Source organism: Chenopodium quinoa, unplaced genomic scaffold (assembly GCF_001683475.1).
Source record: "Chenopodium quinoa cultivar QQ74 unplaced genomic scaffold, ASM168347v1, whole genome shotgun sequence".
NCBI classification, from domain to species: Eukaryota; Viridiplantae; Streptophyta; class Magnoliopsida; order Caryophyllales; family Amaranthaceae; genus Chenopodium; species Chenopodium quinoa.
Window position 1 is genome coordinate 160,116 of NW_018745323.1, and position 26,994 is coordinate 187,109.

A 26,994-nucleotide genomic window follows, 5' to 3' on the forward strand; every position below is an offset into this window, starting at 1 on the left:
TTCCAGTCTCGGTGTTGTAACTCTCCCGCAGGACATCAGAAAACCCCGAAACAAAAGTTACGAGACTCAGACGAAGAAATGTCTGCGCCGAGGAAGAGGAGAGCTATTATCAAGCCGGAATAAATTCAAGCTACTCTTATTCCAGCGAAGAAGCCTCGGCTTGAAGAGGAGAAGAAATTGGAGATTAAGGATAAGTCCCCTCCTCCTCCTGAGGCTCCAGCCGAGGAGGAAGTTCAGCAGAAAACTCCCCCCCCCCCCCCGAGCCGCAGATTATCGTTTAGGAGATTTCTTCTGAAGACAAGGCTCTACATTCCTCTCTTCTACCCCATGAAGGGACGAATCTCTGACCTCGTCCAGAAAATCGAGAGATTCTTTCATGAGTTGTTCATTATCTTCGGCGAAGAAGTGGTGCACCCGCAGACTCTCTACGCTGATTTCCACTAGAAGAACGGCTTCGTATCCATATACCAGCTCAAATAGCGAATGTCTCGTAGCCTCTTTTTCGGTTGTCCAAAGTGACAAGAGGGTCCCTGGGAGTTCCTCTATCCACTTGACTTTTGATCCTCAACCCTCTTCTTGAGTGCGTAGAGAATCTGCTTGTTCGCCGCTTCGGCCTGACCGTTACTCTGCGGATGGCATACTGCAAAATAAGCCAACTTGATGCCGAATTGATAAGTGTGCCGCCTTAGCGGCAGATTGTCAAATTGCCTCTCATGATCAAAGACAAATACCTTCGGAATTCCGAAGCGAGTGATTATATTCTGCCAGATATATCTCCGGACAGTTTTCTCTGTGATGTTCGAGGCTGCCTCGGCCTCGATCCATTTGCTAAAATAGTCGATGCCGACTATCAGCCATCTTGTTTGGTATGGAGCATCAGGAAACAACCCCAAGATATCCAGATCCCATTGAGCAAATGGAAGAGGATTCAAAATCGGCTGGAGATCTCGAGCTGGCTGATGGATAACTGGTGCGAATTTTTGATATTTTTCGCACTTTCTGCCCAGCTCCTTAGCATATAGGATCATGGTGGGCTAGTAATACCCTGCCCTTAATGCCTTGTGGGACAAAAAACTCCCCCCGATGTGGTTCCCGCAAATACCGAGGTGGATCTCCCGAAGGATGTAGTCAGCATCTGTTGGTCACACACATTTCAGTAGTGGGGCTGAGAAGGATTTTCTCAGCAACTCTCCTTTGAAGACGATGAACCTTGAGCTAATTCGCTTCAGTTCGGAGGCTAAGTTTCTGTCTTCGGGAATTTCTCCCCGAAGTTTGTAAGCTAGGATGGGATCCATCCAGCTCAGTTCATGTGCGACGCAGCAGACTTCAGGTGCTTCGTCAACACATCTTTCTCGCCGCACCTCCACATAAACAGATCGGTTCAGCTCGGTTAGAGTTTGAACTTGCAATTTTGGAGAGTACATCGGCTTATGCATTCTGACCCCTTGGGATCAGCTCGACATTAAAAGTTCTCACCTTCGCAATTATCGTTTTGATTTTTGCGAGGTAAGCAATCATCGAGGGCTCTTTCGCCTCGGATTTGATTTGCGACGAGCTGAGAGTCTGTTTACAGGAAGACGTGCTCGGCTTCCAACGATATGCACAACTCTAGGCCAGCGATCGCTGCCTCATATTCTGCTTTGTTGTTCGAAGCTCGGAATAAAAATTTGAATGCATACTCGAAGGACTTGCCTTCAGGCGAGGTAAGTACTATCCTCGCCCCTGAACCATTTACGGTGGAGGATCCATCCGTAAAAAATGGTCCAGGTCTTCTTTTCTTCGTCTAGCGTTTCCTGGTACGAGCATTCAGCCAGAAAGTCCGCTAGGGCTTGTGCTTTGATGGCTGTCCTCTGCTGGTAGCTAATTCTGAATTCAGTGAGCTCAAAGGCCCACTTTGCCAGTTTACCAAATTTTCCCACATTGCCGAGGATTTTTTCCAGCGGCTGATCAGTTAAAACCACTATTTGATGACAATTAAAATAGGGCCTCAGCTTCCGAGTGGCTACCACTACTGCGTAGGCAACCTTTTTGAGCAGGGGGTAGCGGTTCTCGGTATCTGGACTTTGTCCTTTTCCTTCAGCATAATTGCGCTTATGGTGGCAGGACTATATGCCACGTATAAGTATAGAGTTTCTCCTTCAGCTGGGCGAGCTAGCGTTGGGACTTGAGCTAAGTGCTCACGGATCTAGTTGAAGGCTTCTTTTTGCTCATCTTCCCAGATGAGCTCTTTGGTTTTCGGGAGTTTCAACTCTTTGAAGAAGGGTAACCCCTTGTCCGAGGCTCTGGAGATGAACCTGGACAGGGCTGCCATTCTCCCATTGAGGTGCTGAACATCCCTCTTGTTTTTAGCTTGGGAAGATCGAGCGCTGCTTGTACTTTGGTGGGATTGGCATCAATCCCCCTTTTGCTGACCATGAAGCCTAGGAACTTGCCCGACTTCACGCCGAATACACACTTCTTCGGATTCAGCTTCATTTGGTGCTTTCTAAGGGTGGCGAAGGTTTCGGCCAGGTCCGCGACATGGTCCTTGTCCTCTTTGATTTTGACGATGGAATCGTCAACATAAACTTCCATGTTGCGGCCTTTTTGCTCGGCGAAGACCTGATCAACCACCCTTTGATATGTTGCCCCAACAATTTTCAATCCGAAGGGCATCATTTTGTAGTTGTACACCCCGGTGTTCGTATTGAATGTCATTTTTGCTCGGTCGACGGGGTGCATGAAGTTCTGATGACACCCCAAGAATGTGTCCATGAAACTAAGCAGAGCATGGCTACTTGTCGAGTCAACTAGCAAATCGATCCTCGACAAGGGATAGAAGTCCTTCGGACAAGCCCTATTTAGGTCCATGAAGTCAATGCACATCCTCCAGGTGTCATTTGCCTTCTAACCATCACCACATTGGCTAGCCATTCCGGATATAGACAGGGTTCGATGAAACCTGCATCCAGAAGTTTTTTTACTTTGGCTGAGATGTCTCGGTTCTTATTGGCTTCCGCTTCTTCTGCGTAACCAGTCGAGAGGTGGGGTCAACGTTCAGCTTGTGGGAGATGAGGTTCGGATCAATCCCAGGCATATCTGCTGCTGAGAAAGCGAACACATCTCTGTTGTCCCGAAGGTGTTGGATAAGTTCAACTCGGATGGAGTCCGAGCCCGATGTTGACACATTTTTCTAGGTCTCCTTCGGTCAACTCTATTGACTCAGTTTGCTTGGCCGACTCCATTGTTTTGGAACTGGACTCTTCACAATCTGGCCTGCTGTCGATGTCGGCAAGCGTCTCAGACTTTGACTGGCTTTCCAAATCCTTTGGTTCAAATGAAGAGCCAACCTCTCCTCTCCCCTTAGATTTTTCTTGGGCAGGGGTCCCTTGGGCCGAAGCACTTAAGCCTTTCTTCTTCTTGGTGCTTCAGTCTCTCTTTTTTTCTTTTTCCTCATCATCCTTGTCTTCACAACGCTTTTTGGAAGGTTTGAGGTAGTTGCATTTTCGGGCAGCCTCTTGGCTTCCCTTAATTCTTTCAGAGTGGCCTTCGTAAAAAACATATATCATCATTTGATGGTACGTGGAGACCTGACAGGCTAAAGTCGTATCATCTAATCAAAAGTAATTCCTAAAACCTCTAACTAAAATAGATGGGGAAGTAGGGTCGAATCCACAGGAAAACAATGTTCTTTTATTTATAATCAATTATTATAATCTAAATTATCAAGTAACGAGTAAGAATTGTGAGAATTATACTATGGAAACAATCAATAATAAAAATCCTAGGGTCTAGGTTCACCAATAAATAATAGTCCGGGATAAAACAGATTATAAAGAGCGTATTATAATCACAGAATTAACCTGGAATTAAATCACATCTCTCGAATCTTAACTTAACCATTTATAAATTAATTCTACCTATTGAAATTAGGCCTTAGTATTAATTCTCATCTGTCGAATCTCGAATCAATATTGCGTAATTCATATAATTAAACCTGCGCAAATCTAATTGCATAGCATTCGGTGAACGTAATGTTCGGCACCGGTGACTGCGGACCTCGGATGGAGGCATGGTTGACTTGATAGGTCAGACCCCTCAAGTGGCGCTTTCGAGCATTTCGGGAGCTCGTCCCCCAGAAATGACAAGGATGTCCGGATGCTCTTTATACTGCGGCTTGTCTTTTTTTCGGTTGAAATCCAGTTGCAGCCGAGAGTCTTGCTCGGCTTTTTCTCTTCACGGCGATCCGCGAGATATTTTTTCAGGTAACCCTTTCAGACCATATCCTCGATCTGATCTCTCAGTTGGATACAGTCCTCGGTATGATGTCCAGGAGACTCATGGAACTTCCACCATCGGTCTTTGTTTTTATTTTGATGCCACGATGGAAGTGGCATCAGCTTCTTCCACTTCTCCTCGTTCTTCGTTATGCTGTAAATTTTAGCACGCGGAAAAGCGAGAGGAGTGTAGGATTCGTATTTCCCTACGAATGGGGTTTTTTCTTTTTTCAGCTCGGTCGCCAAGGACAGTTCTGAGGCTTTCGCCTTCCCTTTCCTCTGGCCCTAGCCCTCGGACTATTGTCCTTTTGCCTTACCAGTCCCCGTTTGGGATTGGGACTTGGTTTTGTTCCACTCTTCGGCTCGGATGTATTTATTCGAAGCATCAAGAGCTTCCTCCAGGGTCTGCGGGGTATGCATGGCCATGAAGTCGAGGAACTTTCCAGCTTGTAGCCCGTTCCGCAGTGCGAAAACGGCTAGCCCTTGGTCCAGACTTGTGATTCTGGACGACTCGTTGCTAAAGCGAGTTAGATAGTCTCGGAGGCTTTCGTCCTCCCCTTATTACAGACTCATCAGTTCTGTAGTTGTTTTCACTCGGCGGTTATCCGTAGAAAACTTGCTCTAAAACTTATTGGAAAGATCTTTCGAATCGGTTATCGAACCCTCCCTCACTCCCTTGGTGATCCACGCTTATGCGACACCTGAGAGCAGTTGAAAAGTATTTGCACTAGGTCGCTTCGGACCTGGGGTTCAAGTACATGTGCCCCTCGTAAGAGGCAATGTGATCTTTTGGGTCCGAAGTACCATCATATGTGATGTGTGCCGGGATTTTCACCGTCGGCACATGTTCTTCCAGGATCCAGCTCTGGAATGGGAAACTGGAGGGAACCATCACTGCCTTCCTCTTGTTCCCAGTCGCTTGGATCTCGCTTCCCCCTCTCAGAGAGGGAGAAGTGGTTTTCGTCCTCAACTAGGACGATGCAGGGTAAGGTGCAATATCTTCGGGGTAGGTGAGGCGACTGTGCACGTTCCCCTCCCTAGGGTCGATACCTTCATGAACGTTTCGGCGAGCAGACTCTTGCCGCATGGATGCGGTGTTGCTGCTTTTGAAGCTTCGGGGTTCGGACCCCTCGAAGAACTGTGGGTTTCTTTTTCTTTCCCATTTAGTTCTCCAAGTATCTTCGTCCCAATACTCGAGCTCCTTGAAAGATGGAACTCGATCTCCTTCCTCTTGCCCTGTTCCCCTCCTTAGGTACCTTGGCTGCTGTATGGAGCCAGCGTGTACCGAGGGAGCAGGAGGTGGGAGATGCTGATTCTCTTGAGCCTTCATGAAGTCCATGAAGGTAGTAAGGGTTCTTGCCATTTCCTCCGAAGTAGGACCCGTTTGGGGTGTCCCCATTGGGTAAGACTAGGAATGGCGGCTGGGAGTTGGACTCCTAACATTTGACCAGCTCGGCCGCCAAGAGTTGGACGGCTAACCCGTGTTGCAAGGTGACCTGTCTAGGGCAGTGTTCCTCGATAAGGTAGCCTCGGAAGATGATGAGGAAGGTGGTCCCTTCTTCGAGGGTAAAGATGGAGTTGGGACCTTCTTCAAGGAAAAAGGACCATTCTTTTTAGTGCTCTTGGCACTCAATCCGCTCTTAGTTATGTTGCTAAGATGGTGGATTTTTGGCTTGTTTTTTTAATGTTTTCCCCACAGACGGCCCCAAATTATTTCGGATGAAAACAATAAGTCTTTCATTTGGGCTTTACTTGTGGGATGAATACTAGATTCGGAACAAGTGATGACTGGGACGAGGGTTTCCTGCACAGCAAACACACATAAACTGGTCTCGGGGGTTGTGCCGAGGAAGGCCCCTACAATGTCGAATTCAGTGTAGTGTTTAGAGAGAGAAAGCTATGCAAGAGAGTTAATGCTTGAGGCTTGAAGTGAATGAATTGAGAGAGAGAGAGAAGTCAAGGCTTTTATACCTTACTCAAATGGATAAATTGAGCCTTGAGGTCAAATGGACTTGCCACGTTGATCGGGCCTTTGACTGACTTGGCATGTATTAGGAGAGTCGAACCTTCTTTCGGGCTTTGTAATTGAATCATTTGTGGACCGGCTCAATTGGAGTAAATTGGACCCAAACATTTTCTATTGTGATTATATGCGGCAAATCGACCTATACACTAGATTATTACCCGGCCTAAATTCGATTTGGACTTTACATGACCTAAAACTTAATTGAGTTAGGTCTCCTGTTCACTTCATCTTACAAAAATAATATCCAGTAAAATTAATTTCACTTCAATAAAAATAATTTCAGTTCAGTAAAAATAAGTTCAATTCAGCAAAAATAATTTCAGTTCAGTAAAAATGATTTCAGTTTAGTAAAATTCAGTAACTATAAAGAATAAATATAATAGAGAATCAGTAGAAATAATTTCAGTTCAGCAAAAATAGTTTCACTTCAGTAAAAATAATTTTAGTTCAATAAAATTAATTTCAGTTCAGCAAAAATAGTTTCAGTTCAGTAAAAATAATTTTAGTTCAGCAAAATAAGGTGAAGTGAACAGGAGCTTAGTATGAAATAAACAATTAATATTGGGTTATCTTTCATTATAATGTAATTACCATAGAAGCATTACATGTGAAAAATTGAATCAAACAAAACAAAATAATTAATCTTTAATGTGAAATTGATTGAAATCATTCTTTGAATAAAAAAATGATTCAAGAAAAACAAGACAATATACATATTCTACCAGTGTGGGCCGTGATAAGTGCTTACTGGGTTGATGGGCTTACTTGGTCCAGAAGGGAGCATGTAAAGCCCAATTAATGGATGGATTGAATAGTGTTGGATCAATCAAGGTTAACAAATTCATTATTTCAGATCTTACTCTTGAACTCGTTTAACATCATTTCAGTCTTCTCTTTTTTTTAGTTCATGAATAATTCTTTCCTCATGCAGCTTGTTGCCTATTAAGTATTAAGTATACCGCGTAATCAAGTAATCAACCACATAAAACAAAGTAAGTTATGATATTTGTAAAGTTATATAAACTCCTTACAATCTCAAATAAGTTACGTACATTCAAAATTCAAACAATTATTCACGTCATATTTATAAGCTATAACTCTAAAATAAGCGCGAAAAAAACCTATTATCTTCCGGTTTCTTGTACGTTATCCTACACATATTGCAAGATTTGCAACACCCAAAGAGGTTATCCATAACGAAAACTTTCGTTACATAAACATTCCCCATAAAAAAATGTATGATGAAAATGGTAAAACCTCTTTAAAAAAAATGTGGCGCTACCAACCAGACTACACACTACACTACTTCACTAGCCACTGTCCACTAGTACACTACACTAGTGAAGTGAGTATGAATTATACAATGACCTGTCTTGTCGTCATACGCAATAAACAAGGCTTCGGCTTCCCCACCACACGTGTGCTTTTTGATACTACAAGTAATTTCTCTCTTTTCGAAATTAATTCATTGGCCAAATTATTATATTCATTAATTTTCCTGCTCATTATTTACTACAACTACTATTACGTCATTAACAACTCTCAAAAGATTCACCTAATCAAACGGCCTTTTTATCATTATTTTTATCAACATGCAAATATGCAATGCATGCACGAATCTATTTTGATTTTTTCAAACTATATTTTTTTCTAACAAAATCAGTTTCGTCTTTTTTAGATGATTAGAATCTACATACGTTTTTATTTTAATATTATTAATTATAGCAATATTATTTAGTTAATTAACATGTAAAAAATTGACCTAGCTAGTTCAAAATTGACCCAAATATAATCGATGTTAAAAAGTTTTTGTCTTGAGTCAATGGTATTCAAATTTAAAAATTCCAATTTTTTATATGGATATCTAGGAATTATAAAAATTAAATTATATATACAAAGTATAACAATAAATAGAAATTATGAATATTAGAATATTATATTATGAATTATGTTGAAGGTAGATGTCATTTACTCATTTGTATGGTTAATTTCGCTTATGATGACTATATGCATTCAAACCTATTATCTTCAAAGTAAGAGCAAATTTAAATCACTTAATTCGTTGGGTCAACTCGAAATCAAACACTATGGTTCTTGAGCTAACATTTGAACAACCATTGTATGACCCGCAGACCCGGTCCTAGACATGTTTTATTCTAGTCTTATGTGACTTGCTATTTATATTATTGTTTGTATACGAAGGGTGTATTTTGGACCTTCCTCAAAAATTCATGACAAGAGTAGGAGAAAATACCATAAGAAATTTAGTTCAATAAAATCTATCAAAAAGATTTTAATGGACTAAAATAATTGTACAGGTTCCACATTTTTTGGCTTTCTTCTGATAAAACTCAACTTCTTCTTAACCCCACAAGCCACATCTAGTTGCAATTTAACATATTTAGATTTGACTTCTATTTATTATTTTTCTATCGTTCTATCAATATAATATCGCTAAATATAAATGTTAATGTTTTTATTTAGATTTGACTAATTTAAAATTTTCTATTATTATTCTATCAATATTTCTTAACCAAAAAAAAAATCTATCTACTCATATATAATTATAAATATTGAGAATGTAGAAACGCCAATTAAATGTCCAAGAAAATTTTTGTTCATGATTGTACTTTGAATAATTATTGTATGTATAGCTTCTTAATGTAATTGAATATTATATAAATAACATACGAAGTATCACTTTAGTGCGTGGTTGGTAAATCTATGGATGATAACAAGCTGAAATAATTTAGATAATTTCTCGAGTTGATTTGTAATTTTACATTCTACTTGTATTATGAATTAAATTGATAAAATAGCATATCGATTAAATGTATTATAATGTTTTAATTACTATTTTAAAAATTGACTTAAATTTCATATTCCATAATTCATATTACATTAATACATTATACAATACACAATCTAGTTATACGTAGTATATGAGTAGTTTATACAGAGTAATAATAATCAGCCAATCAAGTAAGAAGATAGGTTGGTCGGTGGAGGGGCAGGTCCAGGAAGATAGACGTACCAGTAGTCGATCATTTAATAAGAGGGGCAACAACTCAACAAGGCATCCTATTTTTGTTTTTGTTTGTTTTTTTTTTTTTTTTTTTTACTTTTTAGAGAATTTTAGCATTTTCATAGTAACTTTTTTTTTTTTTTTTAATTGTCATATTTTCTATTTTTGGTTTATTCTTTTACAACTATTTCACCCTTTTAAAATTAAAACTTTTCTTCTCATGGCTGATATATAATGCTATGCTATCTTCACCGGATATATATTTAGGAATTATAACATTTATATTATTTTTGTTTTACTTATTTTAATAATTCGCTATTGTGTTTGTTCTTTAAAGCCTAATTTTCACGGATTAAAACTTATCTAAATGGTTTTGTCTTTGAAATAGCATGTAGATCTATTTGATAACCTGATACAAGTTATGTATTTTTTAGTTGAGTTGGACAATGCTTGTTTAAGACTTAATGATTTCAAATTCCAAATTTATGATTTCTCCAAGTCGATTTGTGTATAATACAGAGTAATTTGTGACAAAAAGTATATACTGAATTCTGGACTGATTAATCTTCAAATATTATTTAGCAATTGATCATATTGGAAAGTAAAATTTGCCCTTAATGTATATGTATACACTAAACCACTAAGGTATTAATATGTAAAAGTGAAAAACTTTACAAACCTTTCCCTTTCATCAGTGTGTAGCCATATCATATTATGTATGAAAGTTACTAATAGTTCTTAATTAAATATATTATGTTTCCTAAAATCATATATGTGCTCCCTATATTTATTTTAAGTATATGGACAAATACGATGAAATAAACTTAAAAGGACGGATAAAATATATACGGAGTAACTTTATAATCAAACATAGGGTTGCATTCACGCAAAGGCTCAAACTTTGAAATGAAAGGGAGTGAATTTATAAGGGTAGTTTAAAAATAGGCCTACTCATAGCTCAGTGCAGGCCTATTCTATGCCTACTACATGCTATTAACACTCACTATCTCACCCTACTAGGCTATTACTACTAGTATTCCCTATTTTCTTTATTTTTTTTATTTTTTTTTCATTCATAAACTTTGATGATTAGGCAACAATATAATGATCTCATCATCCTGATTCCTTATTCACAAAAAAAGAGGTGCCCTCCCCTTTAATTTGGTTGGTTACATCCTGCTAACTTACAAAACTTACAATCCTTGAATGAAGCAGTAATACTGCTACCTAGTAAAGTAGTAATAATACGAGTACTCCGTATTAATATACCATATGTATAAGTACGAGTATTACTCTTATACTTTCTCCGGTTACCTTTTATTTTATGTTACGACTCACAATACAGGTAAAAAAGTACCCTCGACATATTCACATAAAGTAACACCGACCCCGGCCAAAGCATCACCCGAGCCACACACAACGGAGTAACATACGAGTAATTCTTAAATTACGTGTCTAATGTCTATGTAGATGATGAATTGCAAGTACAAGAAAACGGGTAATAATATGGGATAATAAATTAATAATATGGTTACACACGCACGCATAAATCTTTGATCAGTGGTTGAATAACAGTCAGCATTAAATACACATACACAGGAGTGCACCCCTTCCTTCTGTTACCCACTTGCCCTCCTTTCTTTTTTCTCTCTTCATTCTCAGGTGATGCACTTGTTTGATCTTGTAATGTTAACCCAATATTTAATTTATGACAATCAAATCTATGTTATCAACCACCAAATCTAACCCCCCCTTTTCATTTCCTGCTACTTATCATTATTAAACTACTACTCCTTCGTTTTCAGTGCACTCTACTATATATTCATACTTCTCTCTTAATTATTTCCTCATTTTCTTTCTTTACAAAAAAAAAATGTGGAAGGTTGAAGATGTGTTAAGGGAGCTTAAAGAAGAAGGAATATTTGAAGAAAACAATGGTAAATTTAGTGACAAAGATGGTGGTTTACCACCTGGTTTCAGATTTCATCCTACAGATGAAGAACTCATTACTTTCTACCTTGCATCTAAGGTCTTCAACACTACTCCTACTACTACCAACTTATTCTTGTCCAATTCCGGTGTCCAAATTATTGAAGTTGATCTCACTCGTTGTGAGCCTTGGGACCTTCCAGGTATATAATATATACACGCCGTGTTCTCTTCACCTGATTTTTTTTTTGTTACGAAACAAATGACATAACATGACTGATGATTATGTATTATTATTATTATTATGTGTGTGATGTGCAGAAAGAGCGAAGATGGGAGAAAGAGAGTGGTATTTGTACAGCTTAAGAGACAGGAAGTACCCTTCAGGGTTAAGGACTAACAGAGCTACTGAGACTGGCTATTGGAAGGCTACTGGTAAAGACAAACAGGTCTACGCCACTGGTATTACAACTACTGCTGGTAGTGGTGGAGGAGGAATGTTGATTGGTATGAAGAAGACGCTCGTGTTCTACCAAGGCCGTGCTCCTCGCGGCGTCAAGACTAAATGGATTATGCATGAGTACCGTCTTGACGGCCATTTCTCCTCCTTTCGTCTCTCCTCTAAGGTCTCTACTCTACTGCTTACTGTTTTTAATTTCCACCATTCATTTTAGCCGATCCCAAATCATTATAGGACTAGCTCCTCCAAAGTCTCTACTTCACTGTCTTAATAATTGTCGACTCATCGTATCTTTTTGTGACAATTCATGTTAGCCGACCCTGGAGTTGTTTGTCATGCTATGCCTTTAAGTTTCTAGGTGCTAATTCATACCATGCTTTCTGAAAAGGCAGATATTAGTAAGTAGAAATAGTCAAATTTCCACTCCTAGGATATTATAGCTAGGACTGATTTGATAAACTTGTAAAAATAATTGCAGGAAGAATGGGTGATATGCAGAATATTCCACAAGAATGCAGAAAAGAAATACTCTCCACAAATTCATCATCCACCTTCTTCGCCACCGCCGCCGCTGCTGCAGCCTTTATCTCCTTTCCTAAGCAGTTTACCTCCTTTGGCTGAACCACCTAACACCACCACCACAACCACCCAATCATTAGCTGATACTACACCCTGGCAACCTCGTCATTATGACCTCCTCCATTCCTTATTGGTGAACCCTTTGCCCAATTTTTCATCCATCTCTGGATCAAACACCAATTTCCCTGCCGCCGCCTCAAGGGAAACAACCCGGTTCAAGTCCTTCCAACAGCGATGCCTCTCCTCCACCGCCAGCAACAGCATTGCTGCTGCGGCTACTGTGCCTGCTGTAACAAAACAGTGGCAGCAGCAGTGGGTTGACAAAATATGGGCTCAGAATGAGTACTTCCAAAATCAATATCATAATCCCTTGAATATTGATCAAATGATGGAACCTCAACCTCTTCCTAATACTTACACTGCTGCTGCTGCTACTACTACTGTCAATGATAATGATGAGGACGAAGATGTCGATGTCGAAGCTGCTGTTCATCATGCTGAAATGTCTCCCTCATTTGCAGTAGCAGCACTAGACAGGATGCTAAATCATACTATCAATCACCACCAATACCATCCTACAGAATCTTGGTCTTTTCGTCTTCATCCCTAATAATTTCATTAGTATTATCATTGTTATTATTACTATTTCTTAATAGTTAGATATCTATTTTTATGTTAAATTAGTTGCTGCTAATTATATAGATCTACATAAATACTCATCTAGCTGCCTAGCTAGCTAACATAAATTTATGTATACAAATATGCTACTTAATTATCTACTATGCCTTTGCTACTTTTGTGCATACATGAGAAAACTCCCAAGTAACCCATGCACGTGCATAGCACCGTACCCTTCCTTGACCTCTCCAAATCCAAAAAAGTGAATAAAACACGTAACAAAAAAGTGCATGATGAGTTTTAATACATATTAGAGTTATATAATCATGTCATGTGTATGAATTTGTTTGTGTGGTCTTCACACAAGTTCGAAACATACGAGTATAAGCAAAGTGAAAACACGGCGGCTATCATATTGACAAAATCAAGTCCAAATGATCCTCAATGTAGTGTTACTTATCTATATCCAATACATCAACGTATGTTAGTTCGAAGCTAGACTTGTATAATTTTATGTAAGTAGTGTATCAAAATCCGATGAAAAACTAGGCCAAATCGATCCTTAATGTATGCTCATTCGAAGCTAGACTTGTTACTCAGGCCTCACCGCCTCAAGGTGTAACGACGGGATAAAAACAGCTAGTAACAGTGAAGGGCGAGTTGTAAAATGGTAAAATGTTTGGCCGACCTAAAAATTGTACTAGTCTACCTCTAAACTCTAAAGTCTAACCTAACCTCTATGGCTCTATTATTATTATCATACAGTAAAAATGAATGCTTGAATGAACGAAAGAAAGTTGATCAAACCAAATACGAACAAAGCAATAATAGGGCATGGATACCTAGCCCAGGTCAGGGTACAGCTATATCCATCCAGCCATGAATTTTAGATCAGTGTCTCTCAGTGCACTGCAAAGAATCCTCTGCCGATATAATGTAGCCCCTAGCCAAGGTTAAGTTGCCCTCTTCTAGTAGCTTGATCGTGCCGTTTCAAGTTTGTAGTTTGTGTAATTTGCAACAATGATTTTGTAGTTTGCAACACAAATTAGACAAATGAGGATGTAAAAAGTCAAGTTGTTTTATTGACTAATATGAAAAGTAAAAAGAGTAATGCATTATGAAAAAGAAGTTACATTAAGAAAAAAAAAAATACACACTATATATATGAATTACGAGAAATTATTTTGGCACTTTAAAAATTGATTTTCGCACATCCATTGCTAGAGCATAGTTTTCTCTACTCTTCTCTTTTAGACGTGTGTCAAAAATAATTTTTGGTGTATTACCACAGTAAGAAAAAACTTATAATTACATGGTATAACTATAAAGTATTTAATTAGTAATCAATATACATTAATCTATATAAAGGGAGTTGCTGAGTACTCCATAGAACACAAATCTGGAGGGAAGAACCCTGTCGCGGTCATGACACAAGAACAAAAGAACAAGGATTACTACCTGTATGATTTACCAACTACCTGGAGCCTCATCAGTCATTATTTCATCACGAGCTGGTTGTTATCAGGTGGTCATAAAAGTAGTATGACAAATCAAAAGTCTGTAAGGGCAAACTTGAAGGTCAAGGGGTAATTAAGAGAGCAAATACTCACCCTAAACAAAGTGCTGGAAGATATTACTAGCGTCGAGACAGTACTACCCAAGGACTCGGCTGCTTAACATTGTTTGGCTAGTATATGTAGAGGCCAGGGAAGGGGAGGAGAGGGAATAATACTGAAGAAAAAGGAGTTAATGGGAAGCAGGAGGGAAGGATTGAACTATCCTTTTCCTATCAAATTCTAATTGTAGAGAAATTTGGTTCAGTACAAGAAGAATAAACCCCTACAAATCTACAATTTTCTTCCTTCCCGTTTCTCATATATTGTATCAAAGGAAAAATAGATCCCTCACTCTGCTTTCCCTCCAAATTCTAGCTCATCCAAACAGTATTAATGACCAAATCACTAACATTCTCAATATTTAGCACCACATTGGCTCAGCCCCCTGGAACAATGATGTATTTGTTAGGTAAATGACTCCGTATATCTAATTAAACAATGATGTAATTGTTAGGCAAAAATGATCCTAGTGCACCAAAAACACAGAAGTATGTCAACTGTTAAGTATATCCTTAACCTGAATTCCACAAATAAGATCCAAAAGCATCAAATGCACTCCAAAGGGTCCTAAAACATACTGATATTACATGTTACCAATGACAATCATTCACACTGTCAATAACCAAATGCAATTACAGAACAAGTCCTTCAATAATCTACTGATAGGCTATTATGTCTACAGCTGCTGCTGATGGATAGATCACGTACCAAACATTAATGAATAATCAGTTCAGAATTCCTAATTAACCAATATTATCAAATGGGTTCTTCACATCTTTCCATCCCCCTACTAATCGACCCACATTGCCATTAATTATTATAGAAGGTTAATGAGTCCTCATAAAGCGTAAATAAATAATCAACACTGGTACTTATCAGAAGAAAACTAAAATCTTTTATTGAAGCTGTATCTGATGATGGTCAAAGAAACCATGGAGGGGGGCTATGGAGAGGAATAAAAAAAGTTTCGGGGTATAAGAACACATACAATATCTATAACAAACTTCTCTTAGATTGAAAGTCAATACAAAGAGTTGTTCAACTCATAGAATTAAAATGTCATGTTCGATATATGTAATACATTAACAGTAAAAAACATATGAAGTATCAAACTTATGAAAACGTTGCACACCTAAAGCTGTATCATCAGAATAATCGCCGAGAAATGAAGATATGCCGCACCAAGAAGAAAAAGGAATCAAGTCATGCCCCAAATAAGATTCAGGAATAAGAATTGACACAATATGAGTAAAACAGCAACACACTAACAAAAACATGGTTCAAAGTATGATTTTACCCACAAATTACAATATGAAGCCATATTCTCACTTAATAATGTCAATTAGAACTATGCAAGGTTGCAATCTCTCCCTAGGTAAAACGACAATGTAAGCTATTTCCCACTCTCCAATCTCAATCCTAAGGAAACCATCAAATGCTCGGTTAAACAACCTAATTGCAAGCAAATCCAAGTTTTTATGCTGAGAAGAATTGATACAAAAGACGGCCTAGCATAAACTATCTTCTTCTTCTTCTTTCATTTTCAAGAGGATTTTCTCAGTCAGAAAATGCTAGGATAGCTACATTGTTTGGAAAACACCCTTTACTATCTCTAAACTTAACTAACAAGATGAGTGAAAACACTAGTACTATTGCGTGCTAGGCTTATCAATGATGATCCGACTCGTCGGAACAGGATTCTTATAGGCTTCATAAAAACAGAACATAGCACACTTCTCTTCCTTACTGTTCTTTCATAGAATAGCGCAAAATATACATACTTTGAAGACAGACATAAAAAAACCAAAATCAAGCCAATAACAATCCACAATAACACACCAAGAACAGTTCCACATGTATGCAGTTTCAACTTTCAAGCTCTAATAATAATATATCAACACAATAAATCTGATGTAAATTATACAGCAATCAAAACAGAACAGCAACCAATTTCCATTTGGCAGGGTAAACATTATCACCAAAGATGATAATTTATACTATGAATGTAAACTATACAGTATAAAACAACAACCAAAAACAATACTTTCCCAGAAAACTAAGAATGTTAAATTAGCCAAACCCTAAGAGTCCAACCAAATACTGAAGATAAATGGCAAAAACATAAAGCTGAAATCTAGCATTAGAAGTAGAACCCAATAATTGATCATAAAAGAAAAAAAAAAGAGAAAGATGAAAAGTAATACCATAAGAAATGACTCAATGAGAAGATTCAGAAGAAGAAGCATCCATGGAACTGCTGGGTTTGGTGTAATTGGGAGGGGAGAATACAACAGCGGCTGCCATGGGGAATGGAAATACGACCCACTTGACCAAAACGGCTAATTTGTGAAGCAGTGGCTCTCCTTTTAGCAACTTTGCCTTTTTTCTTCTTTCTTCTACAACACACTTAGCTTCCTTTCACTGAGACTCAGTTGATGTTGGTGTTCTGGTTTTTGAATGAATATTTTATGCTTCTTCTTCTACACACTTCGTCCACCCCATTGTTTGGTCCGCTCAATACGTGTTGTGCCGTGCTATAATTTACAAAAGGTAGCTCATTTGCCTTTTCGTGACAAGTCTTGGTGCGTCAAAGGATCATAACATTATACTGTACCTAGTATTATACGAGTAGTTTTTATTTGAGACATTCAGAAGCACTTTAAGTCTTTAATGCATAACATTGATCGATTCTCATCATCGCCCTTGTGCCTCTCTAAACACCAAAAAAAAAAAAACATTGTCAAATCAGAAATAGTTATTCAAAGGCTAAATTTGAAAAATATACGGAGTAGCACACAAAATTGGACCATTTTAAGAGATTTCATACCTAGTGTCAAAATTTTACATACAAGGTCATAAAAGGTAGTTTGGAATCATATACGGCCACTAATAGATCACATATAAACTCATATTGGCCTTTAGTCACTGACGAGAGACGAGTTTAAACTAGCTAAATTGATAGTTAAAATAAAAGGTGAATGAAAAATTCTCCAAGAGTGAAGGATATGTACATGAAATAGAATCATTTAAAAGATAAAAAAACCTAGTGACGAAACCTCAAATGATGGTGGAGGATGCATCCCGGAGAGCGAGGTCATATAATGCTTTTTGGAACAATATATGTCCATTAATTGGTCATATAAAGGCTTATGGTGGCCTTAAGCCAATTACGGAAACAAATTAGCACATGAATGCATAATCTATCAATTTTACAGCACTAAACCTCTAATGCCCCTAAAGTTTGTATATGTCGTCAATAAGCAGTGGTTGTATGCTCTCAGAAACTTATCAATGCACAGCCCTATGCACCATTGCACTGGATTACCTTGCAGGCCCTAGAATAAAGTGTGATTTTCTGAAATTCTCCAAGCAAATTTCAAAGTAGCTATTCAAGGATCTCCATGAGTTCGTGCTTGATGTTCAATAGCTTTATCATACCATCACCATTCAAGCCTGTCTGGAGGGCCGATAAAGGCGATATAGCTCTTCTAGCTTTCTAAGAGCCTGCAGATCACACACACAAGAAACATATCAGTACCAAAGACCAAAAGGCTATTTGACAGTACTTGACACACATAACAGAGCATAAACAAGAGGGGAAAAAACTAAAATAAAAAGCAAAAACCATAGGAGCTTAGTATATCCTGAGCAAAAATACACATAGGAGCTAATCACAGAATAGCAAGCATCCACAGCCCGCAGGTAATCTCTCTCAAGTACAGAGATTAAATGCCAATCAAGAATAGAAAGTATATATACAGAAGGCAAACTAAATCACTCCATGTCTCGTTTAAAACTTTGAACACATTACACAGAAATAGATGTGTAGAACACCAGCTAATAAAATGAGCAGTCAAACATATGAATCCTTTGCTAACCATGAACACACATAGCTAGCATAAGTACATCACTAAGAACTCGAGTAAATTAATGGGAATAAGGCCACACAAGCAAGTTCATGAAGATCCTCATCAAAGCAAAATCACACAATCACTCATCTAATTAGTAGGGGTCTTGTTTCACTCATATTACTTCAATGACAATACACTACCAGGCTTTCTATCACACTCAATTTCCACTAGTATAAACCAGATAAGTATAATCATCCCCAAAAACTTTTGGTTAACTAACAACAAACATATTTTGATGCTATCAAATTTATCACTTTAATTCATTCTTTCCAATTTTTATTTTCTTATCTTTTAACAGAGGATTAAATAAAAATTGAGGAAGAATACACCTAATGCCACCAGCAGATAAATTATATATATGTACAAAGTATGATGATACTTTGATCCATGCCTAATACCTAAAATAATTAAATTACCGAAATTATTTCTACCACAATTTATTTTTATCTATTTGTACAAAAAATGGAGCTTTCACTATTTTCTAAGTCAAGTCATGGGAAATATTATTAAGAGGTGTTGATATGGAAAAACTGGGTTAAATACCAAAAAAAAGAAACGAAAAAAAAAAGAACTACAAAGCTCAATAGGGGTAAAACAAAGGGTACGATCAATGCAGGTGGCTTTTGGGATGTTTTGGCTAGTTGAAACTCAAAGTAGAGAGTATGAGTTCTAGAGTGTAAACACCAAGAAGTAATCACACAGCTAATTTAGTTGACAATTGCAAATGAAATGACAGGATTTGTTTGGTTGACACCAAGATAGTTGCAATTCATGGAAATTTTGAGTGAACAAGGGGGTCAGTAACTTGTTGCCCATGCTCTATGGAAAGTTCTAACTCCTAAGGAAGTCAAATTTCACCCATCTTCACCTGTTGTTAACCAAAGCAATAACCCATTTGCAATAGTAGCTTGTTTATTTGCAATCAATTGGTATGGGCGACAGAAATTCCTAAGAAAGGCTTGGCTCACTTGTGATATTGGCAAAATGAAGGAATAACAGCTTCCTTAGGATTTTAGGAATTAGAATTTCCCACATAACATGTGAAGTTATTTAACCTACCCCTTGGTCATTCACAATTCCCATGGTTTGTAAATTTTCTAATGTTGACCAAACAAAGTAATTCCCATGAAATAATTCTCGATGCAACCAAGCTATCACTTACAATTTTACAAAGAAATAAACACTACAAATAATCAAGCAAATCAAATGTGGGATGCCTCAATTTCAGCGAACTCAACTCATTCAGGGGACATATATTTAGAGACATGCATTGATTTCATACATCACTTCCTATATATCTTAAAGCATTAAGAAGAAGAAAACAGTCATTTAAAGCACAAACCTGAAAGCAAAAGTACACGAAGATTGTCATCCATGATGAAGGTTAATGCAGAAATGAAGTGCACCAAGGACAGAGCACCATAGAAGACACCACACAGCAATTGCCAAAGTACTCACATACTGTGATAAGCACTATCCTCAGTGCAGAGTACAGAGAGAGTGAGATAGCTATTTCCTGGGAGGACCGGGTGGTTATAGATGGGGTTGTGGATAGTGTGGGTCAGGGTAGGGAAGAGTGTTGGGGTTGATATGACCCTGCTGGACATGCCATCTGTATATGGGGTAAAGCATTTGATCAAACTGGTCTAGGCGTTGGTTCATGTACTGCTGAGAGGTGTGAATTTCTTGAATTCCAGAACGAATAGACTCCAAAAAAGCTTGCAGGGCAGCAAAGTCACGAGGCTGATTTGGAATGGACTGGGAGGAAGAACCACCTACATGTTCCTCATGCACGAAAACAGGAGAGGGGTTAGTTTGGTACTCCCTTTCACAGTTTTCCTCATCCTCCTCATCCTCTCCATCACTTGCAAAGATTTCTGGAAATACCCAATTAGCCTGGTTCCTAATCGTTGTACGCTCAGGATTAGGCAAAAAGAATGCGGGTTTCTTATTAACTACCCATCGATACCTATCACCATCCTCCTGCAACCATCCCATACTTACAAGCTTAGGAATATCAAGGGTGGCGATATGGGCAACTGGTTGTATATGATCGAAGTCAAACCCTAAGGAAACCGCAATAGGAGTAATGAGTCCACCAATGACAATCGGACTCTTCTTCTTAGACTTGCCTACAGCATGAAAATGCCGGGCAATGAAAGAGGCCGTATTCAAATGAACATCCGGATACAACATGCTTTGTATCATTTCCATTTCCCACTCCCTAACAGTCCCTTGACTATCATGTCTCCCAAAAATGGTACTTGCCATTAACCTCTGCAAATATCGAAACACAGGGTTATGAATCCGAGAGGCCTTAGACGACTGAGGATTATATCCATTCAACCCCGTAATTTGCCCCCAAACCAAACTCGGATCACTGTTATAATACAGTGCATTACCACCTTCCGGTAACCCATAAAATGCACCAAATTCATCTAAAGTTTTAAAGTATTCCCTGTTAAACATTCTAAACCAAACACCAGGAACATGGCCTTTAGGAACTTTAACAGTATTTTGTTGAAATGAACTCAAAAATTCTAAAGTAAGTTGTTGATAAGTATGGTATTGGTTCATCATCAAACTAGTCCACCCGACTCGATCAAATAACCATTCTAAATCAGATTTAATACCCAAAGCAGTAATACATTCATCACTAACAAACCTTGTTGCTACAATCCGACGAACTTTCAAACATTGAAAGCGATTATAATGCTCATCATCACGAAATTCAATAAGCGGAAAATCAGCATCTTTTAAGTTAAATTTAAAAGGGTTACCATCCGTTTCAGGTTCCGGTTCCGGTTCCGGTTCCGAAGAGGGGTAATGTTGATGATTGGATGAAGTTGGATGTGCACGGCCCCTCTTGCTCCCCCGTGCACCGGACAATTTGTACTCAATTTCAAGATCGGAGTTTGAAGTATGGTTTTTATGGGAAATAGTAGAGGAATTTGGATGAGATACAAGAATTATGGGTTCTTCAGGAGAAGGGTGGCCGTGCCATTGATGGGTTGAATTTGGTTGTGCACGGGCCCTCTTGTTTCTTCGTCGGCCTGACATTTCTGTAGATCAGGCGATGAAAATGAGGAAATTGAAGCTTATATCTAACCTTGAGGAGGAAGAAATGGTGGAAATTGGAAGAAATTGAAGGGAGTATTAATGGAGGAAGAGAGAAAGAGAGGTGTGACGGCCGTGCAATTTTAGTGGGAAAAGTGGGTTTGAGGGTTAGATACCGGTATGATTGTGGGGCCCGCGTTATTGTTAACAGTCAGGATGCACATGCTTTAGCCCGTGCATCATGCACGGGTGTGCCGTGTCGTCTACGGCCAAAGGGCTTTGTTGAGTGGCATTTTTGTCCAAGGATAGCTCAACTTGGTCTCAAAGAATTACTCTTATACATTTATTGCCACAAACTAATAAATATGCTCCATTAAACAAAAACAAACATACATACCCATTATTTGGTTGCTCTGCTTCCTTTGATATTGAGATTATTTGTATCCGTTTGAATGTAACCGAGGTTTCCAATCTCTAGCCTGAAGAAATCGTCGAATCCTAGGTTACCAAGAAAGGCAGGAAGCCCAAGACTTTTCTGTAGAGTCGAATTGCTGCAAAAACATGTTTTATCTTCTTTGAAATATACAAAACCCCTCGGGTCAAGTGAATATTTGTTTTCGTACGGAAAATCGAGATCACGAGAAAACGGTATCCTTGGGGACATAATCTGTGTTATTCCATAAGTTTGAGGAGAATTTTGAAGATACGGTAAACTCTGGAGCGCATAAATCCTAGTACGGGGGTCCGATCAAGGCAATTTTTTTATTTTATTTTAACCCCTAATCTCTAAGAGTACTAAATAGGCTGCTTGGATAGGTCCTCTAATGCCTATGTTGAGAGATATGATTCTGAAATTTCGGGGATCCGTAACTTTGTCTCCAGGTGTCCGATCGGGGCGAACTTTTTTTTTCAAATTGGGTGTCTCGGCGAGATTTGCACGCCCCAAACCCCGGCCAAGTAAAATTCGAAAAAAGGCTTCTAGAAGAAAATTTGGTCCATCATCCATCCCTTTGAAGGGCATATTGGTAAATTCATTCATTATACTCAAAGCTACTTATGTAATCTACCATAACATCTCCCTAATATCCACTCATTGTGGTAGTCCATATTTATTTTTTTATGATTCACACAACACCACACAACCACAACCTAAGTATTATTTACTTATAAACTTGACAAATATAAAGCCTCTAAGGTGTATGTAATAATATATTTTTCCCTAGATTTCATTGTAAGCCAACATTTGCCATTCTGGTACAGCACTATTTGCCATTTTCTGAGGTTGCAGGATCATAGTTAGGTCCTTGCATTTTTTTTTTTTTTCATTAACAGTGGATTGCATCTTTTTGTTTCAAAATGGCAAGGTAGTTAAGAACACAATCAGTAATGCAAAGGGATGCAGACTATCTTCTTTGATAAGCACGCTTTAGATTTCAGTAGAAAGAACATGCCAAAAAGCAAATTCAGCATTTATCACCAAACCAAACAATAAATTTCAAATGGGACAATTAATTCAATCAATATCCTAGTCCTTTTCAGAGTATACAAGTGCACAAAAACACAAAAAGTGATGACTTTCCTCCCTTATCCTTCACATAATTCCCTCTTTATCACCCACATAAAATTCATTGGTTTTCGACGCACAAGCTAAGATGCATCCGCATTCAAAACTCATGGCAGTTTCTCCACCTCATAATCCCACCTTACCACATAATCTAACATTGTCTTATCCTAATCTTCCTGCAGGCTGCAGCATGCACCTTTCTGGAAAACCATCATCTTTCTTTCAGAAATCAAATCACTTTTAACTTTACTTTTTGGAACTACAAATTAGCCAAAAGTAATGGCAGCCTCTGAGTCAAACACTAAACTCTTAGAGGAGCTAGAAGAACTCAGCCAAACCCTCTACCAGTCTCACATTACTGCAACCAGAAGAACTGCATCGCTTGTCCTCCCTCGGTCCTCAGCCCCCTCGGTACCTACTGCTGATGAAGCTGACACGGCAGCAAATGAAGACAGCAAGCCCAGTGTCAGGACAAGGGCCAGGAGAATGTCCTTATCTCCCTGGCGTTCTCGAGCCAAGGAGGATCCTGCTGACGAAAATGAGCAGCAGAAGAAAGAAAAAGAAAGTGAAGTTAAGCTATTTGATCATGAGGATACATCATCAACGGACAAGAAGGGTATTTGGAAATGGAAGCCAATGCGAGCTCTGTCACATATTGGAATGCAGAAACTAAGCTGCTTGTTTTCTGTGGAGGTTGTTACAGCTCAGGGTCTTCCAGCATCCATGAATGGGCTAAGGCTCTCAGTTTGTGTGAGGAAGAAGGAGACAAAAGATGGGGCAGTGAATACTATGCCTTCAAGAGTTTCCCAAGGAGCAGCTGATTTTGAGGAGACCTTGTTTGTTAAATGCCATGTTTACTGGGCACAAGTTGGTGACAAACAACAGCTGAAATTCGAACCAAGACCCTTTCTAATTTATCTTTTTGCAATTGATGCAGCAGAGCTCGATTTTGGAAGAAGCTCGGTGGATTTGAGCCGCCTTATCCAGGATTCTCTAGAGAAAAATGCTGAAGGTTCCAGGATACGACAGTGGGACACGAGTTTTGACCTTTCAGGAAAGGCAAAAGGTGGACAACTGTTGCTGAAATTAGCATTTCAGATCATGGAAAAAGATGGAGGAACTGGATTGTTCAGTCAGCTCGAGGGGGGATTGAAGCCAGGAAAAGCAAAAGCCTCTTCAACATTTGGACGGAAGCAATCAAAATCATCATTCAGCATACCAAGTCCCAAGTTGTCGAGCCGTTCTGAAGTCTGGACTCCATCTCGCACAGGAACTGCAGATTTTCAAGGTATTGATGATCTTAATCTTGATGAGCCTGCACCTGAACCTGAACCTCAGAAGCCAAAAGAAGAAGAGTCAGGTATTGAGGAAGTTGATCTTCCAGATTTTGAAGTGGTGGACAAAGGAGTGGAAATTCAGAACACTGATGAAACCAATGAAGATGAAGAGCTTACTGAAAAAGCTGAAATTGGGTCTTCAACAGGTGAAGTTGTAAAGGAAGTGGTACATGATCACGTTCACCTCACAAGATTAACAGAGCTGGATTCGATAGCCCAGCAGATTAAAGCTCTTGAATCAATGATGGGTGAAGAAAATGCGGACCAATCTAATGAAAATGAAGAAGAAACATATGATGCAGAAAAGCTTGATGCTGATGAAGAGAATGTAACAATGGAGTTCCTGCAGATGCTTGAGGATGAGGAAGCAGTTAATGATTATAAACAGTTGCAGAATAAAATGCCTACTGCTTCTAAAACTAAGGAAACTGCTGATGATGCCGAGTCGATAAGTGTTTTTCTACCAGATCTTGGAAAGGGTTTGGGATGTGTAGTTCAGACTAGAAATGGAGGGTTCTTAACTGCGACAAATCCTTTTAACATCGAGGTATCAAAGACTGACACTCCAAAGCTTGCAATGCAGATATCTAGACCTTTTGTTATAACTTCAGACAAATCCATCAACGGGTTTGAGATATTTCAGAGGATGGCTGCTATTGGGGTTGAGCAACTTAGCTCAGAAGTGCTATCTTTGATGCCCATAGAAGAGCTGATGGGAAAAACAGCAGAACAGGTAGCTTTTGAAGGCATTGCATCCACAATTATCAGTGGCAGAAAGAAAGAAGGTGCCAGTTCAAGTGCTGCTCGTACCCTTGCTACCATTAAACAAATTGCAAGCGCTTTGGGCACTGGCAGGAAAGAACGCATCACAACAGGGCTTTGGAATGTCAATGAAGATCCACTAACAGCTGATGAAATCCTGGCGTTCTCCATGCAGAAGATTGAGGCTATGGCAATTGACGCTCTAAAAATACAGGCAGAGATAGCTGAAGAAGAGGCTCCTTTTGAGGTTTCTCCACTTGGTGCGAGGGGACTAATCAGCGGACAAAAAGACCAAAACCATCCTCTTGCTTCGGCAGTTCCACTTGATGATTGGATGAAAGATAACAAGCTAGAAGAGTCAGAGACCATCACACTATTGATGGTAGTTCAGCTGCGTGATCCACTTAGGAGATATGAGGCTGTTGGTGGACCTGCTATAGTATTAATTCACGCAACTCCTGAGGCAAAACAAGAGAAAAATGAGCAGATTAAATTTAGAGTGGCTAGTTTGCATGTTGGGGGAATGAAAGTTCAAACAGGACAAAAGAAGAGTGCTTGGGATACTGAAAAGCAGAGACTCACTGCTATACAGTGGCTGATAGCATATAACATGGGAAAGGCAGCAAAAAAAGGCAAATCTCCAAGCTCAAAGGGCCAGGATCTATTATGGAGCATTTCATCAAGAATAGTTGCGGATATGTGGCTCAAGTCGATAAGAAATCCAGATGTAAAATTCACAAAGTAATAGTGGCATTTTTCCTCTTTCGTGTACTTAAACCCTTGTTAAGCATATTAATTTATTTTTTCTACTACATATTATAAGTTGCATCATATTCAACCCACAGAAAAAAAGAAAAAAAAAAACACCACATGTCAGCAAGCACAACAAAGTGGTGACTGTATATATAAATAATGAATTGAATGTTTACTAGTCTCCAAAAGAAAATGTATCAGCTAGATAACCTGATTCACATTGGAGCAGGATATTCTGTGAATTAAGTACATGTTCTTTTTATTTTTCTAAGTACATTACAATCAAGTTTTGTTCATCAATATTCAACTGATTTTACCAATATTCAGTTCAATTAAGCAAAAAAATTTTGAGAAAATTAATCTTATTTGGAACAATACAATATAGCACAACAAATTTACATTTAACTCAACAAGTGTTGTTCATCAATATTCAACTGATTTTAACCAATATTTAGTTCAATTAAGCAAAATGTTTTTGAGAAATTTATCTTATTTGGAACAATACAATATAGCACAAAAAATTTAGATTTGACTCAATAAGTTTCAGTTTACTTCAACCAAAGTTAAGCTCATCATTCAATTCTTGACCCAATTTGAGAGGTGTTATAACGGATGCAAGAAAGAACAAATATTGAATGTAAAATTAACAAGAAAAACAGACAAAGATTTACGTGGTTCACCAACAATGTGTTAGCTACATCCACGGGCTGGCGAGAGTAATAGTTTTATTGATTTTGGGGAAAATTGATTACAGATTCAGAACAGATTTGAGACTAATCACAGAAAACAGATTGATTGTCTCTCAGATTTCTAATGTTATCTTTCTGATAATTCACAAATGAGAAATTCACAAAAGACATTCACACTTCTGATAATCACTCAACTAATGATCATTGCTTGTATACGACTAGGAAATAACCTAAGGATATTTATAATAACCCATAGACTAGAAAAGATAGACTTTATTTAAGGAAACAAAGTCCACGAACAAAGTATCCAGAATCGGCCAAAAGTGTTAAGGCACGTGCCTCACGTCCAAAAAGCACCAGAACTCAAAATCTTTCGTCGGAACTCCGTCTAGGCACGGACGTGCCTCCCGAT

At 38.5% G+C, this 26,994-nt stretch overlaps 3 protein-coding genes across 4 annotated transcripts; 2 read left to right on the top strand and 1 right to left on the bottom strand.

Annotated features, from left to right (window-relative positions):
- Positions 1-10,795: 10,795 nt before the first annotated feature.
- On the top strand, positions 10,796-13,849 carry LOC110712413 (protein CUP-SHAPED COTYLEDON 3-like). The gene is made up of 3 exons (XM_021890875.1): positions 10,796-11,439; positions 11,558-11,862; positions 12,175-13,849. The coding sequence occupies exons 1-3, from the start codon at positions 11,181-11,183 to the stop codon at positions 12,883-12,885; spliced, it is 1,275 nt and encodes a 424-aa protein (XP_021746567.1). The 5' UTR covers positions 10,796-11,180; the 3' UTR covers positions 12,886-13,849.
- Positions 13,850-13,978: 129 nt separating this feature from the next.
- On the bottom strand, positions 13,979-21,810 carry LOC110712575. Of its 2 annotated transcripts, XM_021891043.1 has the most exons (3): positions 19,763-21,810; positions 17,835-18,013; positions 13,979-17,222 (listed from the first exon to the last, which is right to left on the bottom strand). In XM_021891043.1, the coding sequence occupies exon 1, from the start codon at positions 21,478-21,480 to the stop codon at positions 19,954-19,956; it is 1,527 nt and encodes a 508-aa protein (XP_021746735.1). In that variant the 5' UTR covers positions 21,481-21,810; the 3' UTR covers positions 13,979-17,222; positions 17,835-18,013; positions 19,763-19,953. The 2 variants fall into 2 exon arrangements, with proteins under 2 accessions (XP_021746735.1, XP_021746736.1); XM_021891044.1 differs by lacking the exon at positions 13,979-17,222 and having other exon boundaries at positions 17,311-18,013.
- Positions 21,811-23,014: 1,204 nt separating this feature from the next.
- LOC110712574 (protein PLASTID MOVEMENT IMPAIRED 1-like) lies at positions 23,015-26,193 on the top strand. Its single transcript, XM_021891041.1, has one exon. It carries the CDS (start codon positions 23,321-23,323, stop codon positions 25,883-25,885), a length of 2,565 nt encoding a protein of 854 aa, XP_021746733.1. The 5' UTR covers positions 23,015-23,320; the 3' UTR covers positions 25,886-26,193.
- Positions 26,194-26,994: the final 801 nt, after the last annotated feature.

What these genes read in the sequence shown, in the direction of transcription:
- LOC110712413 (XM_021890875.1), top strand. Translation starts at nt 11,181, where the DNA reads ATGTGGAAGGTTGAAGATGTGTTAAGGGAGCTTAAAGAAGAAGGAATA. An exon ending in TGAGCCTTGGGACCTTCCAG is followed by an intron (nt 11,440 to 11,557) that starts GTATATAATATA and finishes TGTGATGTGCAG; the next exon opens with AAAGAGCGAAGATGGGAGAA. An exon ending in CCTTTCGTCTCTCCTCTAAG is followed by an intron (nt 11,863 to 12,174) that starts GTCTCTACTCTA and finishes AAATAATTGCAG; the next exon opens with GAAGAATGGGTGATATGCAG.
- LOC110712575 (XM_021891043.1), bottom strand. Translation starts at nt 21,480, where the DNA reads ATGTCAGGCCGACGAAGAAACAAGAGGGCCCGTGCACAACCAAATTCA.
- LOC110712574 (XM_021891041.1), top strand. Translation starts at nt 23,321, where the DNA reads ATGGCAGCCTCTGAGTCAAACACTAAACTCTTAGAGGAGCTAGAAGAA.